Source organism: Pseudophryne corroboree, chromosome 2 (assembly GCF_028390025.1).
Source record: "Pseudophryne corroboree isolate aPseCor3 chromosome 2, aPseCor3.hap2, whole genome shotgun sequence".
NCBI classification, from domain to species: domain Eukaryota; kingdom Metazoa; phylum Chordata; class Amphibia; order Anura; family Myobatrachidae; genus Pseudophryne; species Pseudophryne corroboree.
Window position 1 is genome coordinate 652,167,915 of NC_086445.1, and position 20,088 is coordinate 652,188,002.

Consider the following 20,088-nt stretch of genomic DNA (forward strand, 5'->3'; position numbering starts at 1 on the left):
ACATTTGTAATTGCAACAGTTGGTTTTAGTGTAGACCTGGCAACGGTTAAGTGAGAGGAGTTTTTTTTCCCTTCTCTTCGTATAGGGTTTTAAATAAACAGTAAAGGTGCATACACAATGGGTGTTTTTGTCCAGCGATGAGCGCTGACATCGCTGGGCTGAAAATCGCTCAATGCATACACACTGAGCGCTTTTCCCGCTTGTCCAGCAGGGATGAACGGCTTTCCATAGCAGGACGCTATGTATAATTATTTAGTATCGCAGAAAACTCTATTGGGAGCTGCACGATATATATTCATAGGTACCGATTTGTGGAATATTTATATTAAAGTGCGCTTGATATTGATACAGGTTTAATAGTTAAAACTGTTTGAGTTTTTGCTATGGAAAGCCGTTCACCCCGCCGTTCATCTACTGGTAATACCAGAAGATGAACAGCTTCCAACGGCGATGATGTCTTTTTGCCGAACTGCCCTTAAAATTTTAAAAGTAAATTTATTGTACTTCAACTGACCAGAGCAAAGCTTCAAGTAAGAAAAAAATAAGATTTTACTCACCGGTAAATCTATTTCTCGTAGTCCGTAGTGGATGCTGGGGACTCCGTAAGGACCATGGGGATTAGCGGCTCCGCAGGAGACTGGGCACAACTAAAGAAAGCTTTAGGACTACCTGGTGTGCACTGGCTCCTCCCACTAAGACCCTCCTCCAGACCTCAGTTAGGATACTGTGCCCGGAAGAGCTGACACAAATAGGAAGGATTTTGAATCCCGGGTAAGACTCATACCAGCCACACCGTATAACTCGTGATACTGTACCCAGTTAACAGTATGATAACAACTGAGCCTCTCAACAGATGGCTCAACAATAACCCTTTAGTTAGGCAATAACTATATACAAGTATTGCAGACAATCCGCACTTGGGATGGGCGCCCAGCATCCACTACGGACTACGAGAAATAGAATTACCGGTGAGTAAATTCTTATTTTCTCTAACGTCCTAAGTGGATGCTGGGGACTCCGTAAGGACCATGGGGATTATACCAAAGCTCCCAAACGGGCGGGAGAGTGCGGATGACTCTGCAGCACCGAATGAGCAAACTCTAGGTCCTCCTCAGCCAGGGTATCAAACTTGTAGACTCTTGCAAGAGTGTTTGAACCCGACCAAGTAACAGCTCGGCAAATTTGTAAAGCCGAGACCCCTCGGGCAGCCGCCCAAGAAGATCCCACTTTCCTCGTGGAATGGGCTTTCACAGATTTAGGGTGCGGCAGTCCAGCCGCAGAATGTGCAAGTTGAATCGTGCTACAGATCCAGCGAGCAATAGTCTGCTTAGAAGCAGGAGCACCCAGCTTGTTGGGTGCATACAGGATAAATAGCGAGTCAGTTTTCCTGACTCCAGCCGTCCTGGAAACATACTTTTCAGGGCCCTGACTACGTCCAGAAACTTGGAATCCTCCAAGTCCCAAGTAGCCGCAGGCACCACAATAGGTTGGTTCACATGAAAAACTGCTACCACCTTAGGAAGGAATTGGGAACGAGTCCTCAATTCCGCCTTATCCATATAAAATACAGATAAGGGCTTTTGACAAAGCCGCCAATTCCGATACACGCCTGGCCGACGCCTAGGTCCACTGCATGACCACTTTCCACGTGAGGTATTGTAGCTCCACGGATTTAAGTGGCTCAACTCAATGCGACTTCAGGAAATCCAACACTACGTTGAGATCCCACGGTGCCACTGGAGGCACAAACGGGGGCTGACTATGCAGCACTCCCTTAACAAAAGTCTGAACTTCAGGCAGTGAAGCCAGTTCAATTTTGGAAGAAAATCGATAGAGACGAAATCTGGACCTTAATGGAACCCAATTTTAGGCCCATAGTCACCTCTGGCTTGTAGGAAGTGCAGAAATCGACCTAGCTGCAATTCCTCCTTTGGGGCCTTACTGGCCTCACAGCACGCAACATATTTCCGCCATATGCGGTGATAATGGTTTGCGTTCACTTCTTTCCTAGCTTTAAATAGCGTAGGGATAACTTCCTCCGGAATGCCCTTTTCCTTCAGGATCCGGCGTTCAACCGCCATGCCGTCAAACGCAGCCGCGGTACGTCTTGGAACAGACAGGCCCCCTGCTGCAGCAGGTTCTGTCTGAGCGGCAGAGGCCATGGGTCCTCTGAGATCATTTCTTGGAGTTCTGGGTACCAAGCTCTTCTTGGCCACCCGGAACAATGAGTATAGTTCTTACTCCTCTCCTTATTATTCTCATCACCCTGGGTATGAGAGACAGAGAAGGGAACACATACACCGACTGGTACACCCACGGTGTTACCAGAGCGTCTACAGCTATCGCCTGAGGGTCCCTTGACCTGGCGCAATATCTTTGTAGCTTTTTGTTGAGGCGGGACGCCATCCTGTCCACCTGTGGCCTTTCCCCACGGTGTGCAATCATTGGGAAGACTTCTGGATGAAGTCCCCACTCTCCCGGGTGGAGGTCGTGTCTGCTGAGAAAGTCTGCTTCTCAGTTGTCCACTCCGGGAATGAACACTGCTGACAGTGCTAACACATGATTTTCCGCCCATCGGAGTATCCTTGTGGCTTCTGCCATCGCCATCCTGCTTCTTGTGCCGCCCTGTCGGTTTACATGAGCGACCGCCGTGATGTTGTCTGACTGGATCAGCACCGGCCGGTGTTGAAGCAGGGGTCTAGCCTGACTTAGGGCATTGTAAATGGCCCATAGTTCCAGAACATTTATGTGTAGGGAAGTCTCCTGACTTTTCCATAGGCCTTGGAAGTTTCTTCCCTGTGTGACTGCCCCCCAGCCTTGAAGGCTGGCATCCGTGGTCACCAGGACCCAGTCCTGTATGCCGAATCTGCGGCCCCCTAGAAGATGAGCACTCTGCAGTCACCACCACAGCGACACCCTGGCCCATGGAGACAGGGTTATCCGCCGATGCATCTGAGGATGCGACCCGGACCACTTGTCCGACAGATCCCACTGGAAGATCCTTGCCTCGGACTTGGCGAATGGAAATTCTTCGTAAGAAGCTACCATCTTTCCCAAGGCTCGCGTGCATAGATGCACCGACACCTGTATTTGTATTAGGAGGTCTCCGTCTAGAGACGCCAACTCCTTGGACTTCTCCTCCGGGAGAAACCCTTTTTATCCTGTTCTGTGTCCAGAACCATACCCAGGAACAGTAGACGCGTCGTAGGAACCAGCTGCGACTTTGGAATATTCAGAATCCAGCCGTGCTGTTGTAGCACTTCGAGATAGTGCTACTCCGACGAACAACTGCTCCCTGGACCTCGCCTTTATAAGGAGATCGTCCAAGTACGGGATAAGTACTTCGGCCATTACCTTGGTAAATACCCTCGGTGCCGGGGACAGACCAACGGCAACGTCTGGAATTGGTAATGACAATCCTGTACCACAATTTTGAGGTACACCTGGTGAAGAGGGTAAATAGGGACATGCAGGTAAGTATCCTTGATGTCCAGTGATACCCTGAAATTTTCCAGGCTTGCAATAATCGCCCTGAGCGATTCCATTTTGAACTTGAACCTTCGTATATAAGTGTTCAAGGATTTCAATTTTAGAATGGGTCTCACAACATTTTGGAATAGTAACCCCGGCCTTGTTGAAGGAGGGGTACCTTGATTTCACCTGCTGGAAGTACAGCCTGTGAATTGCCGCCAATACTACCTTTCTACGAGGGCAGCAGGCAAAGGCGAGGGGGAGTCGTCTCGAACTCCAGCCTGTATCCCTGTGATACTTCTTGCAGAACCTAGGGATCCACCTGTGGGCAAGCCCACTGGTCCCTGCAGTTCCCGAGATGCGCCCCCACCGCACCTGTCTCCACCTGTGGAGCCCCAGCGTCATGCGGTGGACTCAGAGGAAGCGAGGGAAGATATTTGATCCTGGAACTGGCTGACTGGTGCAGCTTTTTCCTTCTTCCCTTGTCTCTGTGCAGAAAGGAAGCGCCTTTGACCCGCTTGCTTTTCTGAAGCCGAAAGGACTGTACCTGAAAATACGGTGCTTTTTTAGGCTTTTGTGAGGAAACCTGAGGTAAAAAAATTTCTTCCCAGCTGTTGCTGTGGATACGAGGTCCCAGAGACCATCCCCAAACAATTCCTCACCCTTATAAGGCAGAATCTCCATGTGCCTTTTAAATGCAGCATCACCTGTCCACTGCCGGGTTTCTAATACCCTCCTGGCAGAATGGACATTGCATTAATTCTGGATGCCAGCCGTGCATCCTTTATATATAAGACAACGTCTTAAATATGCTCAATGTTAGCAAAATATTATCCCTGTCTTAGCGTATTAATATTATCTGACAGGGTATCAGACCACGCTGCAGCAGCACTATTTATGCTGAGGCAATTGCAGGTTTCAGTATATAACTGTGTAAATACAGACTTCAGGATCGCCTCCTGCTTTTAATCAGCAGGTTCCTTCAAGGTGGCCGTATCCTAAGACGACAGTGCCACCTTTTGACAAACGTGTGAGCGCCTTATCCACCCTAAGGGATATCTCCCAAAGTGACCTATCCTCTGGCGGGAAAGGGTACGCCATCAGTAACTTTTTAGAAATTACCAGTTTTTTATCGGGGGAAACCACGCTTCTTTACACACTTCATTCATTTGATGGGGGAACAAAACACTGGCTGCTTTTTCTCCCCAAAAATAAAACCCCTTTTATGTGGTACTTGGGTTCATGTCAGAAAATGCGTAACACATTTTTCATTGCCGAGATCATGTAACGGATGTTCCTAGTGGATTGTGTATATGTCTCAACCTTGTCGACACTGGAGTCAGACTCCGTGTCGACATCTGTGTCTGCCATCTGAGGTAACGGGCGTTGTTTGAGCCCCTGATGGCCTTTGAGACGCCTGGGCAGGCGCAGGCTGAGAAGCCGGCTGTCCCACAGCTGTAACGTCATCCAGCCTTTTATGTAAGGAGTTGACACTGTCTGTTAATACCTTCCACCTATCCATCCACTCTGGTGTCGGCCCCATAGGGGGCGACATCCCATTTATCGGCCTCTGCTCCGCCTCCACGTAACCTTCCTCATCCAACATGTCGACACAGCCGTACCGACACACCGCACACACACAGGGAATGCTCTGACTGAGGACAGGACCCCACAAAGTCCTTTGGGGAGACCGAGAGAGAGTATGCCAGCACACACCAGAGCGCTATATAATGCAGGGATTAACACTATAACTGAGTGATTTTTCCCCAAATAGCTTCTTGTATACATATATTGCGCCTAAATTTAGTGCCCCCCCTCTCTTTTTAACCCTTTGAGCCTGAAAACTACAGGGGAGAGCCTGGGGAGCTGTCTTCCAGCTGCACTGTGAAGAGAAAATGGCACCAGTGTGCTGAGGGAGAAGCCCCGCCCCCTTTTCGGCGGACTTTCTCTCGCTTTTTCTGTAATACTGGCAGGGGTAATTTTACATCTATATAGCCTCTAGGACTATATATGATGTATATTTGCCAGCCAAGGTGTTATCTATTGCCCTCAGGGCGCCCCCCCCCAGCGCCCTGCACCCATCAGTGACCGAAGTGTGAGGTGTACATGAGGAGCAATGGCGCACAGCTGCAGTGCTGTGCGCTACCTTGGTGAAGACCGAAGTCTTCTGCCGCCGATTTTCCGGACCTTCTTGGTGCTTCTGGCTCTGTAAGGGGGACGGCGGCGCGGCTCCGGGAACGAACACCAAGGTCGGGTCCTGCGGTCGATCCCTCTGGAGCTAATGGTGTCCAGTAGCCTAAGAAGCCCAAACTACCACCTGTTAGGTAGGTTCGCTTCTTCTCCCCTTAGTCCCTCGCTGCAGTGAGTCTGTTGCCAGCAGATCTCACTGAAAATAAAAAACCTAAAATATACTTTCTTTCTAGGTGCTCAGGAGAGCCCCTAGTGTGCAACCAGCTCAGCTGGGCACAAGAATCTAACTGAGGTCTGGAGGAGGGTCTTAGTGGGAGGAGCCAGTGCACACCAGGTAGTCCTAAAGCTTTCTTTAGTTGTGCCCAGTCTCCTGCGGAGCCGCTAATCCCCATGGTCCTTACGGAGTCCCCAGCATCCACTTGGGACGTTAGAGAAATTATGATTTTGGCCATGTAGAGAACTCACACATGCGAGCATGCTCTAACCTAATTCAAAGCATCTCCTTGCCTATAGACATGAATAATATTTTTAAAACAACAGCATCATAAGAAAAAGACAAACAAGTAAAAAGTGAAATGTTTAATTTGAGGACCTCTATTAACAATCATGCTAATGGAAAGAGGTAGAATTGCCTGATACTTCATAAAAGGAAAAAAAAAAAAAAATATTGTTAAAATATAAACCGTACATGATTAGAAAACCAGCAGGCTCCCGCTGCCTTAATTATTCTTATTACATTTTATTTCTAAGGCGCCACATGTGTTTCGCAGCGCCGTACAAAGGACAGTACAGGGAGACAAAACATAGCATTACAGTAAATAAATAACAGAAATACAGTACAGGTAACAGAGCACCACACATTCTCAAGACATAATACAGCTAAGATGTAAGTATTGAGGGACTGATCATCGTACTACTAGAGGCTGGTGGCCATAGATGGAGATGAGCCTTTACTAGCAGGGTAAAGATGGTCTTTGAGTAGGGGAGAGCTGCAAATGAAATGTGTCGAGACGAGGGCTTAGATAACAAGAGGAAAGAGGGCCCTGCTCTGAAGAGCTGACAATCTAGTGGGGAGGGGCGACAGGCAGATGACAAGAGGTGCAGGCAAGCGGGAGTTAGCCTGATGGCAGTATGCAAGCAAAGCCGAGATGTTCACGGCATGAGGCAGGGGGGTGGAGGCGCGGCTTCAGAATTGGGTTATGCATCGGGAGGGTATGCTTTGATGAATAGGTGGGTTTTTAGTGGCCGTTTGAAGCTTTGCAAGGTCGGGGAGAGTCTAATGGAGCGGGGGAGTGCGTTCCACTGAAGGGGTGCAGCACAGGCATAGTCTTGAACACGAGCATGGGAAGCAGTGACCAGGGCGGTGGAGAGGTGACGGTCATTGGTCGACCGTAGGGGGCGGGAGGGAGTAAAAAGGGAGAGGAGGTTGGAGACGTATGGAGCAGTGGAATTAGAGATGGCCTTGTATGTGAGGGTGAGGAGTTTGAAGAGGATTCTGTAGGGGAATGGGAGCCAGTGTAGATTTTGGTGAAGGGGAGCGGCAGATGTGGTGCGGCGGGAGAGGAAAATAAACCTAGCTGCAGAGTTTAGGACAGATTGGAGGGGCGCAAGATGGGAGCAAGCGAGGCCAGTGAGGAGAACATTGCAGTAGTCAAGTCGTGAGATGACCAGTGAGTGGATGATGAGTTTAGTTGCACTCTGGGAGAGATATGGCCTGATACGAGCAATGTTGCGTAGCTGGAAACGACAGGATTGTGCCAGAGCTCGGATGTGGGGTGCAAAGGAGAGGGAAGAGTCAAGAGTGACACCCAAGCAGCGGAGTTGGGGATCGGGGGAGATGGTGGTGTTATCAACAATGATAGAGATATTGGTTGGGGGGTGTTGCTCTGGATGGGGGGGGGGGGGGGGGGGAGATGATGAGTTCAGTTTTGTCCATGTTGAGCTTCAGAGAGCGCTCAGATATCCAGGAGAAGATTGCAGAGAGGCAGCTGGAAACCTGGGAGAGGACAGAGGGGGACAGATCAGGAGAGGGGAGGTAGAGTTGTGCGTCATCAGCATAGAGGTGGTATTGAAGGCCAAAGGAGTTAATGAGCGCACCCAGGAAAGAGGTGTACAGGGAGAACAGAAGGGGTCCGAGGACAGAACCCTGAGGGACACCAACAGGAAGGATGGAAGGGTGTGAGGTGGTGCTGGAGGCAGACACAGAGAAGGAGCGGTTAGTGAGGTAAGAAGAAAACCAGTCAAGGACAGTGCTAGAGAGGCCAGCGTTTTGGAGTGTGCGCAGGAGGAGAGGATGATCTACGGTGTCAAAGGCAGCAGAGAGGTCCAGAAGGATGAGCAGAGAGAAGTGGCCCCTGGATTTGGCCGAAAGCAGGTCATTGGTGACTTTCACCAGGGCAGTCTCAGTTGAGTGGAGTGGGCGAAAGCCAGATTGTAGTGGATCGAGGATGGAGTTGTCAGAGAGGTGGCTTGTGAGACGGCTGTAGACCAGTCGTCCAAGTAATTTAGAGGCGAAAGGGAGAAGAGAGATGGGGCGGTAGTTAGTGGGTGATGAGGGGTCGAGGTTAGGTTTTTTGAGAATAGGCGAGACCAGAGCATGTTTGAATGACGAGGGGAAGATGCCGGTAGAGAGGGACAGGTTAAAGAGGTGATCAAGGTGGGAGCAGGCAGTGGGGGAGAGGGAGCGAAGAAGACGGGAAGGAAGGGGCTCCCGGGGGCAGGTGGAGGGGGGATGGGGGAGGATAAGATGAGGGAGTGGACTTCCTTTTCTGAAGTGGGACGGAATATGCTGGTTCATATACTACATTGCCCAATGTATGTGGAAACCCCTCTTAGTTAATGTTTGGCCATCTCAGCCACGTCCATTGCTAGCAGGTGCATATACAGATGTGTCCTATACATCTTTCCTCAACACGTAGCGAGAGATGCATGGCGTGAGTGAGCTGACAGGTCCCATGCAACTCCGTTAGGCCCGGGTGTCATTTTGCTGGAAAGGAGTCTTATTCGCATCACTATGCGAATAGGATCCGCAAGCATACTCTGCTGATTAAAACTATGGGGGTAATTCCAAGTTGATCGCAGCAGGAATTTTGTTAGCAGTTGGGCAAAACCATGTGCACTGCAGGGGAGGCTGATTTAACATGTGCAGAGAGAGTTAGATTTGGGTGTGGTGTGTTCATCTGCAATCTAATTTGCAGTGTAAAAATAAAGCAGCCAGTATTTACCCTGCACAGAAATAAAATAACCCACCCAAATCTAACTCTTTCTGCACATGTTATATCTGCCTCCCCTGCAGTGCACATGGTTTTGCCCAACTGCTAACAAAATTCCTGCTGCCATCAACTTGGAATTACCCCCTATATGCGGCATGTCTATATTCTGTGTGCAACTGCATATCAAAATTGTAAGTTACAGTGTTTTCTAGGAAAACACTAACATACCATTTCGTATGCAGATGCACATAACTTTCAAATTAGATGCATTTCAATGGAAAAAGTTGCATGTATAGACACTCAGCGCTACTGAGCCACACCACAGCATGGCGTGACCCAGAAGTGCTGTTTAATGAGCAGGGAGGCTAGATGCAAGTGGACACATCTGTAATTATGCATACAGCTCACTAGTCAAACATTAGCAGTAGAATAGGTCATACCAAAAACAGTTTAGTGAGTATCAGAGTGAGGATAGCACCTTTTTAAGTTAATTAATCAAATATCTGCTCTGTTGCCACGGTCAACAGTAAATGCTGTTGTTGTTGTTGTTGTTAAGTGAAACATCTAGGAGTAACAACAGCTCACTAATAGGCCAAACAAGCACACAGAACAGGATTAGAAAGTAATGAAGCACGTACACATCTTTCCTCAGTGACAATATTTGCTACAAAGCTCCAAATTGCATCTGGAAGCAACATCAATTGTTCACCAGGAGTTTCTAGGGTGTGGATTATTAGATTTACACTAAAAAAGGTCCACAGTCAATAGGTAGACCACTAATGGTCGACATGCATTAAGTCGTCAGGGTGAAAAGGCTGACATGGAATAAACAGACAGTAGAAAAGGTTGACAGGGTCCAAAGATCGACATGGGAATGGTCGACACCAAATAAAAGAGTAGACATAATTTTTTGGGGGGATGTTTTGTCACTTTTCTGCCACAAACAAGCCCAATTAGTGCACCGCATCCCCTCACATGGCTTGAGAGCTTCGGGCAAAGTGCCTCGCTTTGCTACCGCTGTGTTCGGCACAGGTTACTATTCCCAGTTGTAGTCAAAGTATGGAAAAGCTGAAAATATATATATATTTTTTTTTAAAAAGGTGTCGACCATATGCGTGTCAACCATTGTCATGTCGACCATTTATTGTTTATCTATTGACTGGAAACATTTTTAGCGTAGATCTATAGACCGGACACCAAGCTTCTAGGATTGGCTTTCCATGGTGGAACAGCTGCACACCAGCCTTAGACCATTATGCACTATCCCACACATCAACTGTAGGTGTGTAAAGCACAAATCCAGTAGACTCTGAAGCAGTGGAAACGTCCTCTGGAATGACGAGTCACGTTTAACTGTCTGGCAGCCTGATAAACAAATCAGGGTTTGGCAAGGGGCAAAAAGGGAAAAAAATAAAAATAAATAAATTTAAAAAAAAAAAAAAAAAGACTTACTACACGATTGCGTACTGTCAACGTTAACGTTTAATGGAGGATGAAAAATGGCCTGGAGATGTATTTCATGGGTTGACCTGGGCTATTTGGTTACAGCAAAAAGAAAGCCTAATGTTAACACATGCAATTACAGTCATTTTCCAACTTCCTATTGAAAGCCACAGCCTGCAGTGTGAAGGCTGTTATAGCAGCAACTAGGCGGGTTTGGTATGTGTGACCAGCAGACGGGGTGCTGGCAGTCACAATACCGATACAGGCTCCCCATTGTTTAAAATCGCAACAGGGGTGAGGCAAGTATGCTATCCCCTCTCCTCTACCCCTCTCGGCAGCCAAACATTACCCAACCCCCCCCCCCCCCCCAGTGGTGCTTTACCATAAGCCCACCCCCCCCAACCGGCGCGATTCAGTTGACTGCATCCAACATGCTTGCTAGTTAACCCGGGAGATGTAGTGTTCATTATAACACCATGCACATTTCAAAACCTGTGCAGTTCCTCTTTCCTGCCCCGGTTTTCGCTCTCTGCTTTGGTGCTTGTAGCACAGTCTGGCCTGTATCTCAGTGCTGAGATACAAACATCCCGAAGCGACACCCCGGGCAGGAAAGAGGAACTGCACAGGTATTAAAAGGTGCAGGGTGTTAGAATAAAAACTAAGAAGCATCTTACCGTAACTAATGCCTGGGGCTTAGTAAACTGCATCTCCAGGGTTAAGTGCTGGGCACAATGTTGTTGCCACAACAAGAAAGTGGGTTTCCGCTCTTGCCCTCAGGAAGGTGTATGCAGAAATCCACTAGCCACAGGTTTACCACACAAGCAAGTTAATAACTCTGGGCACTTAAACCAGGAGCTACATCCCTGCTAATTGCCCTCATAGGGGTCAATTTAATTCAGCGCAATGTCAATGGCACCGGGAAGGAGGTCCTGGAGCTATTCAATTTAATGCTCTGTTATCTTGGAGAATGCAGGTACTCGCGCATAAAGCCAGGTGTTTAGTCACGAGAACGGGTATTCTCCGACTTACTGTAAGTGCCCTGTTCTGCAGCTCAGCAAGATTTCTCCTTTAATGAAATAATAGCATTTTTCCATAGATCTTACATATACATATACTGAATTAAATAAAAAAATTAAACTAACCAATAATTGTTTTGTACTCAATGAGCAGAACATAAACAAAAAAACTTGTTGACAGTTTTTTCTTTACTAAGGCAAACAAAGTAATATAGTCTAATGAAATAAGTACAGTTGTTCTGATGAAAGCAAAAATTAGTAACTACCACGCCACACCTTTTTCTTTTTCTTTTTTTATTAATAAAAGATAATTTTTCAACTCCCACTTGCATTTTCCCTTTTCTGGGAAAATACTCACTCAAAAACGAGTTTTATGGTAAGAACTTACCTTTGTTAAAACTCTTTCTGCGAGGTACACTGGGCTCCACAAGGATAGACATTGGGGTGTAGAGTAGGATCTTGATCCGAAGCACCAACAGGCTCAAAAGCTTTTAACCTTCTTCCCAAGATGCATAGCGCCGCCTCCTATATCACCTCACCTCCGTGCACAGGAGCTCAGTTTTGTTAACCAGCCCAATGCAGTAGCAAGTAAAAGAGACGACAACTGCCAGTTGCCACAAACACCACACTCTCCCGACAGGAGAAGTGTCAGCGGCTAATGCCATACCAACACAAAGAAGCTAAGTGCGTCAGGGTGGGCACCTTGTGGAGCCCAGGGTACCTCGCAGAAAGAGTTTTAACAAAGGTAAGTTCTTACCATAAAACTCGTTTTCTGCTGCGGGGTACACTGGGCTACACAAGGATAGACACTGGGGATGTCCTAAAGCAGTTCCTTATGGGAGGGGACGCACAGTAGCGGGCACAAGAACCCGGCGTCCAAAGGAAGCATCCTGGGAAGAGGCGGTATCGAAGGCATATAACCTAATGAACGTGTTCACTGAGGACCATGTAGCCGCCATGCACAATTGTTCAAGGGTCGCACCACGGCGGGCCGCCCAAGAAGGTCCAATAGACCGAGTAGAATGGGCTGTAATGTGAGCAGGAGCTGACAGACCAGCCCTCACATAAGCATGTGCAATCACCATTCTAATCCATCTGGCCAAAGTCTGCTTGTGAGCAGGCCAGCCCCGTTTGTGAAATCCAAACAGAATAAAGAGAGAATCAGATTTCCTAACAGAAGCAGTTCTCTTCACATAGATACGGAAAGCCCGTACCACATGCAAAGACCGCTCTGTGGGAAACAAATCAGGAGAGACAAAGGCCGGAACCACAATTTTCTGATTAAGGTGGAACGAAGAAACCACCTTAGGTAAATATCCGGGACGAGTCCTAAGAACGGTGAAAAATCAGATATGGGGAACTACAAGACAAGGCACCCAGATCCAACACTCTTCTAGCAGAGGCAATAGCCAGCAAGAACACCACCTTAAAGGAAAGCCACTTAAGGTCAGCTGAACCAAAAGGGTTCAAATGGAGGTTCCTGCAACGCCTCCAAAACCACCGACAAGTCCCAAGGACCCACAGGCAGGACATAGGGAGGTTGGATACGCAACACACCCTGAGTGAAAGTATGAACATCAGGCAAAGTCGCAATTTTTCTTTGAAACCACACCGACAAGGCAGAAATAAGAACCTTGAGGGAGGCCAGACGCAGGCCTAACTCTAGGACTTGCTGCAGAAAAGCCAAAAGCTTGGCTGTACTAAACTTGGAAGCGTCATAATTGTTAGATGCGCACCAAACAAAGTAGAAATGCCAGACCCTATGGTAAATCAGAGCAGAAGCCGGTTTCCGGGCCCGCAACATAGTTTTAATGACCTCTTCAGAAAAACCCTTAGCCCTCAAGACGGAAGCTTCAAGAGCCACGCCGTCAAAGACAGTCGGGCTAGGTCCTGGTAGACACAGGGGCCCTGAACGAGGAGGTCTGGGCGTTGTGGAACTATAATTGGACGCTCTGACAACAGGCCCTGCAGGTCTGAGAACAGTGCCGTCTGGGCCACGCCAGAGCTATGAGAAGCAGATTTCCTTTTTCTTGCTTGAACTTCCGAATTACCCTGGGCGGAAGTGACACCGGAGGGAACACGTACGGCAGCCGGAACCTCCACGGCACCGCTAGCGCATCCACGAATGCTGCTTGAGGATCCCTTGTCCTTGCTCCGAAGATCGGAGCCTTGTGATTGTGTCGAGACTCCATCAGATCCACATCTGGAAGACCCCACTTTTCCACGAGGAGTTGAAACACTTCTGAATGGAGGCCCCACTCGCCGGCATGCACGTCCTGATGACTGAGAAAGTCCGCTTCCCAATTCAGGACTCCCGGAATAAAGATTGCCGATATGGCCGGTAGACGGCGTTCCACCCAACGTAGAATCCATGAGACTTCCATCATTGCCAAACGGCTTAGAGTGCCGCCTTGATGATTTCTGTGAGCCACTGTGGTGGCGTTGTCCGACTGTACTTGAACAGGACGGTTCTGAATTAAATGCTGGGCCAGGTTCAACACATTGAAGACCGCCCACAATTTCAGAATGTTGATCGAGAGGAGAGATTCCTCCTTGGTCCACCGACCCTGAAGGGAGTGCTGCTCCAGCACCGCGCCCCAACCTCTTAGACTGGCATCTGTCGTCAACAGGACCCAGTTGGATATCTAGAAGGGACGACCCCTGCACAATGGTTGGTCCCGAAGCCACCAAAGCAGCGACAGACGGACCTCCGGAGTCAATAAGATCATGCGAGATCTGATCCGGTGAGGCAGGCCGTCCCACTTGGCTAGAATCAGCCTCTGGAGGGGGCGAGAATGGAATTGAGCATACTCCACCATGTCGAATGCTGAGACCATGAGGCCCAGCACCTGCATTGCCGAATGTATCGACACTTGCGGACGAGAAAGGAAGCAACGAATCCTGTCCTGAAGCTTCAGGACTTTCTCCTGAGACAAGAACAACCTCTGGTTGTGAGTGTCCAATAGCGCTCCCAGGTGCACCATGCTCTGAGCAGGGACCAGGGAGGATTTCTTCCAGTTGATGAGCCACCCGTGAACTTGTAGAAACCGGACCGTCATATCCAGATGACGTAGGAGAAGATCTGGGAAATTTGCCAAGATTAACAAGTCGTCCAGATACAGCAGTATCCTGACCCCTTGACGGCGGAGTACCACCGTCTTCACCGCCATAACTTTGGTGAAGACTCGCGGAGCCGTTGTTAAACCAAAAGGTAATGCCCGAAACTGGTAATGGATGTTGCCAATAGCAAACCTCAGGTATTGTTGATGTGACACTGCTATAGGAATATGCAGGTAAGCGGATGTATGTCCAGGGAGACCATGTATTCCCCAGGAACCAAGGCCAGAACTATAGAGCGAAGGGTTTCCATACGGAACTTGGAAATCTTCACAAACCTGTTCAATGCCTTGAGGTTGAGAATGGGCCGGGAGGACCCATTCGGTTTCGGAACTAGAAACAGCGGAGAATAGTACCCCCGGCCCCTCTGAGTAAGAGGCACCTGTACTACGACTCCTGTATCCAGGAGGGTCTGTACCACCGAGTGAAGAGTTTTTGCCTTTGCCTGGTCCAAAGGGATGTCTGTCTGGCAAAATTGATGAGGGGGTCGGTTTTTGAAGGCTATGGCGAACCTCGAGTGACGACTTCCCGTACCCAGGCATCTGAAGTGGTCTTCAACCATTCCTGGGTATACCCTAGAAGCCGGCCCCCCACCCTGGGATCCCCCAGGGGGAGGCCCGCCCCATCATGCAGCAGGCTTATCGGTCTTGGAAGCTGGCTGACGGGCAGCCCAGGCTCTTTTGGGCTTCGGCTTACCAGGTTTGGAAGTGCGGGCCTGCTTATGGTACGCCTGACTTTTTGCTTTACCTGAAGGACGTACCTTTAGTCTTCGACACAGAAGGAGCGGTATTAGGCAGACAGGCAGTTTTGGCAGTAGCCAAGTCAGCCACAATCTTATTTAAGTATTCCCCAAACAGAATATCTCCCTTGAATGGGAGTACCTCCAGGGTTTTTCTAGAGTCCAGATCCACAAACCAGGAACTCAGCCACAATATCCGGCGAGCCAGGACTGACGTAGTAGAGGCCTTGGCTGCTAGGATACCGGCATCAGAAGCCGCCTCTTTAATATATCGAGAAGCTGTGACAATATATGACAAGCATTGTCTAGCATGGTCAGAGGAGATTTCAGCATCTAACTCCAAGGCCCATGTTTCAATAGCCTCTGCAGCCCATGTAGCTGCAATAGTGGGCCTTTGTGCAGCACCCGTGAGGGTGTAAATCACTTTCAGACAACCCTGCACGCGTTTATCCGTAGGCTCTTTTAGGGACGTGACGGTAGTGACAGGTAGAGCTGAGGAAACCACCATCCTAGACACATGCGAGTCCACTGGAGGAGGTGTTTCCCAATTTTTAGACAGCTCTGGCGCGAGGGGATAGCGAGCCAGCATCTTCTTTTTAGGCACAAACTTCGTACCCGGGTTTTCCCAGGGTTCCTGACGTATATCCACTAGGTGGTCAGAGTGAGGTAAAACTTGCTTAACCACCTACTGACGCTTGAACCTATCTGGTTTCTTAGGAGGGACGGATGGCTCGGGATCATCCGTAATCTGCAGAATTAACTTAATAGCCTCCAAAAGATCAGGAACATCCACATGTGAACTACCCTCCCCATCAGCCGTATCCGAGTCAGAACCTGAGGGGTCAGTATATGTGCCGTCTTCATCAGACGAGGATTGTGAGGAGATAAGCGCTCGCTTAGGGGACCTCTTGGACTTAGGCGAGCGTTGGTCAGACTTTTTAATAGTCAAGGACTGGTTCAACTTCTTTAATTGAGCAGATAAATCGTCCGCCCACGGCGGGTTAGCTGCAGGGACCACATACGGTTGTACCGGCATTGAGGGTCCCATAGGGGGAGTTGGTTTATGAACTAGCGTATGCAGAAGCGTGGAAAAAGCAGCCCACGGTGGGTCAGTATGTGCCTCCGTTGCCACAGTCCCACTGGGGGGCAAGGAGCCGCCAGAACCAGAGCCCACAGCTGCTATATTCTCCTCATATGGCCCCGTGGCGTCAGCAACACCGGCAGTGTGTTCAGCCCCAGAACCAGACATAATATAACTTGCAGTATGAGGTTAACACAGTACAATTATCAGCAGCACTATACCTCTAAACCCAAACCCCTGCGCAGTGTAGTCAGCAGTAGCAGAGATAAAGGAGAGATATGGTGACTAAATCACAGAGAAAAATACGTAATACAGTATATCTTTGTGAAAATCCTATATTAGATAACACCTGACCCACCAAGCCCCCTCAGGTTATGGAATATAGGGATAGTAGGTTGAGTGAAAGACACGAAATGGACACCACTCAGCTATCAAATGCACACACAGATAGTAATAACCTCTGCATTGTACAAACTGTGACTAACAATAATACTGCACTGGACTAGCTTACACAGCTATATAACAATAGATATAACAGTACACAGTAAGAACTGGATGTATATCACAGGGTAATTGTACTATAAAACCCTGACTAAGTGCACTCTTTCTTAACTATCACTGTCTAAAAAGGCAGGTAGAATACTTAAGTGTCATGTAAAGTCACAGCGCTGACAACCAGGCGGCTCTACATAGGAGGATTTGCCCAAGCAGTCCCAAGAACAGTGAACTGAGGGATAATGGCGCCGCAGACACTGACAGGGAGTGAGGGAGAGACAGATATGCAGCTCCAGGGCAGGAACACTTGCTAGAAATGGCACCCTGGGGCTGGGGGAGGTGCTTCAGGTCTAAGCTTTATCCCCTCTGCTGGCAAAACCACCGGGTACTGTAGGCGATATAAGAATTTGTTTAGAGAGAAAATCTGACCTGCGCCCATGCCCTGGTGATCTAGTGGGATCGCCTGTACTGCCACAGTGTCCACCGCCAGCACGCGCAGCCCGCCTCCCACTGACCGCGCCGGATTGCGATAAAGGGACCGGCTTACCACCTCCCGAAGCGCGGCCACGCGATCCTGGAAAGCCCCAGCCGTGTGTGAAGAAAACCGGAGCCTCCGCTGTAGGTACCCGGCAACCAGGGCTCGGGAGTGTACAGCGCCGCTGGGGGAGAGATGGAGCTGCAGCAGGCAATGTCTACTGACATCCAGCACAATCTGTGCTTCTGCTGCAGCCCTTGTAGTCTTCTTTTTCCTCAGAAAAAGCTTTTCTAGAGCTGCTGTGAGCAGCTCTTCCTGTTACATGCTTGCACTGCAAGCACCAACTACAAACTGAGCTCCTGTGCACGGAGGCGGGGTGATATAGGAGGCGGCGCTATGCATCTTGGGAAGAAGGTCAAAGCTTTTGAGCCTTTGGTGCTTCGGATCAAGATCCTACTCTACACCCCAATGTCTATCCTTGTGGAGCCCAGTGTACCCCACAGCAGAAACACAATATTTATTATTTACATTTTACTGAGTTACAGAACCCCACTTTATATGCGAGCTAGTGATCCCTGCCTCTCACCAGCCTTTATGTACCACAGTATCCATAGAATCTATATCTGATGTGCAGGATCTAAGACAGGGGTTTCCAAACTTTTTTGAATCACGGTACCCTAGAATATCAGAATTTTTTTCACGGCACCCCTAGGCCAAAAAGGTCTTATTGAGAAATTTAGAAAGAAATATTACATTAAGTAGATCGCGTTTATATGTCATCCTTAGGGTCAGTTGTGTGGTGAGGGACAAGATTTGCTTCTGTTTGGCCACATATTTTATGACTGGCAGCCACCAGCACTGGTTTTGCCTATTATATTCACCATGAATAATTTGAATTGGTCCTGGACCACCAACCCAGGGCACCCCTGCATGTGTCCCGAGGCACCCCAGGGAGACACGTCACACAGTTTGGGAACCTCTGATCTAAGAGACAAACAGCCCCCTGCCTCTCAGCTGAAGGGTCACCGAGACTGTGCTACTTAACCATCCAGCTTTGTGAAATGCAGGGTCCATGAATAGTATGAAAAAACAAAACAACAACAACAAACAGCTAGCATTTCATCTTGACTTAAGCACCATCATTACCAGCGTCCACTCTCCACAGATAGGACAGCCTAAAGCAACTTGGTATTCTTTAGAACATTTTCTAGAGCCACTACTAAATATAAGTACATGTGGAACACAAGCCAAATTAATTAGAAGTGCTTAAACTACTCTAACTACAATCAAGGCTTATTTTATATACATAAAGAGAGCCCCAAACTATAGTCTAGCTCCCATTATACACCCTGGAAATATAATATTGCACTAGTGTTTGTATACAAGGCCTGTACATTTGTCTGCTCTTACCTCTTATCAAGTGGCGGCTGCTGGGCACCATATACGGGCTGTATGCTGAGAAGACACAAACAACAACACATCAGGCTCTCTGCTTTCTGTAAACCAAGGTATCATTACTCTATGTATACACACACTGTGCTCCTCCTGGGGGAACTAGCAGGAGCCGGCAGCTGGGGGGCAATTTAACCTTTTCTCTTCCAGGCATTTTTTACTGTTCCTGCCAACTGACCTGCCCGGTAGTTTTGAACTTCTCTTCCAGAACTGCCGGCTATTCTCTGACATCCCGCTGGCCAAGACAGATCCCCCTGCTATGCGCCGCTCTCATCCGCTTCCCCCGCAGCAGCAGCGCTCCTCCACTGAGTCCACTGGTTAACTGAGCAGAGCCTTCCACCTCCAGCCAATCAGCGTGAGCGATCGTGCGGGGTCACCTCAGAGAGCTGGGAGTTGCCTGCATGGGCAGAAGAGGCCGAACTGTCTTTACAGTTCCTGTCTGCGCTGCCGGCCAGACCGTGGATTACTTCTACATCGGAGCATACTTCGTGTAGTATCTCTTCGGAAGCGAGACAGAGAACCATAGCACTCTTGTGTATGCGAAGTGTGGTATACAATTCCGTAGGGCAGTGTGGGTAACGTGACTGTCTGTCTGAGGGAGCTAGTACACTATAGTTCTGTGCACAAGTAAAACGGGGGTATCGTATCCGGGGAACTCCTGTCTGCGTGCTCGTTAGCGTGCACGTCCCTGCTGTACCTGGCTGCCTGCTAGTGGCAGTGCTCGTTTCTTTTTAATAACCAACGCCCACATAACGTCATTTCTTTCACGATCAATGATTTGCATTGTGCAGTTTTTGTTTCATGAGTTTGATTTTTCCCGGGCTAAGTATCCATGATCGCAGGATGTGCTTTAACCTTTGTCCCTTTCAATACTACATACACTAAACATGGTTTATTTAGTAAATATATTGATGATGATGATTTTATATTTAGTGTCTGAGAGAAAATGTATGGTCTGTCTTTTATGGCGCCTCCTTTTTGCTTTCTTCAGCTCGGTAGTCTATCACAGGATCATTTGCTATCTTCCTTGCTTTGTGAACTTGTCTTTGCCTCCCACTTTACTACAAAAATCGAAACCACTAGCAATAAGGGGTCTATTCATGAAGCAGTGAAAAGTGTGGAGAAGTGAGCTAGTGGTGAAGTTGCCCATGGCAACCAGTCCGTGTTGAGGTAACATTTATACCCCTTTTCCACTAGCTCTTTTAAACACGGGTAAATGCACGGGGGCGCGCATTTACCCGTGTTTTTTCCTAGTGGAAACGGGTCCCACGGCAAATTCCCAGATCAAGTGATCCGGGAATCCTACCCTGGTAGCTAGCCGGGTTGAATACATGTTCAACCCGGCTAGCTGTCTAGTGTGAACGGGAGCCGTGTCGAGGTGACACGGCTCCCATTCA

General features: G+C 48.6%; 1 protein-coding gene across 2 annotated transcripts in view; it reads right to left on the reverse strand.

Annotated features, from left to right (window-relative positions):
- TBC1D22B (TBC1 domain family member 22B) overlaps positions 1-19,404 on the reverse strand; it is a 415,975-nt gene extending 396,571 nt beyond the window's left edge. Inside the window, exons 1-2 of one of the 2 annotated variants that reach the window (XM_063955013.1) lie at positions 18,870-19,404; positions 18,650-18,694 (exon numbers count right to left, since the gene is read on the reverse strand). In XM_063955013.1, the coding sequence (XP_063811083.1) occupies positions 18,650-18,694; positions 18,870-18,922 (98 nt within the window). In that variant the 5' untranslated portion in view covers positions 18,923-19,404. Of the gene's footprint in view, positions 1-17,311; positions 17,567-18,649; positions 18,695-18,869 lie in introns of those variants that run through there. The other variant, XM_063955012.1, reaches the window with a different exon arrangement.
- Positions 19,405-20,088: the final 684 nt, after the last annotated feature.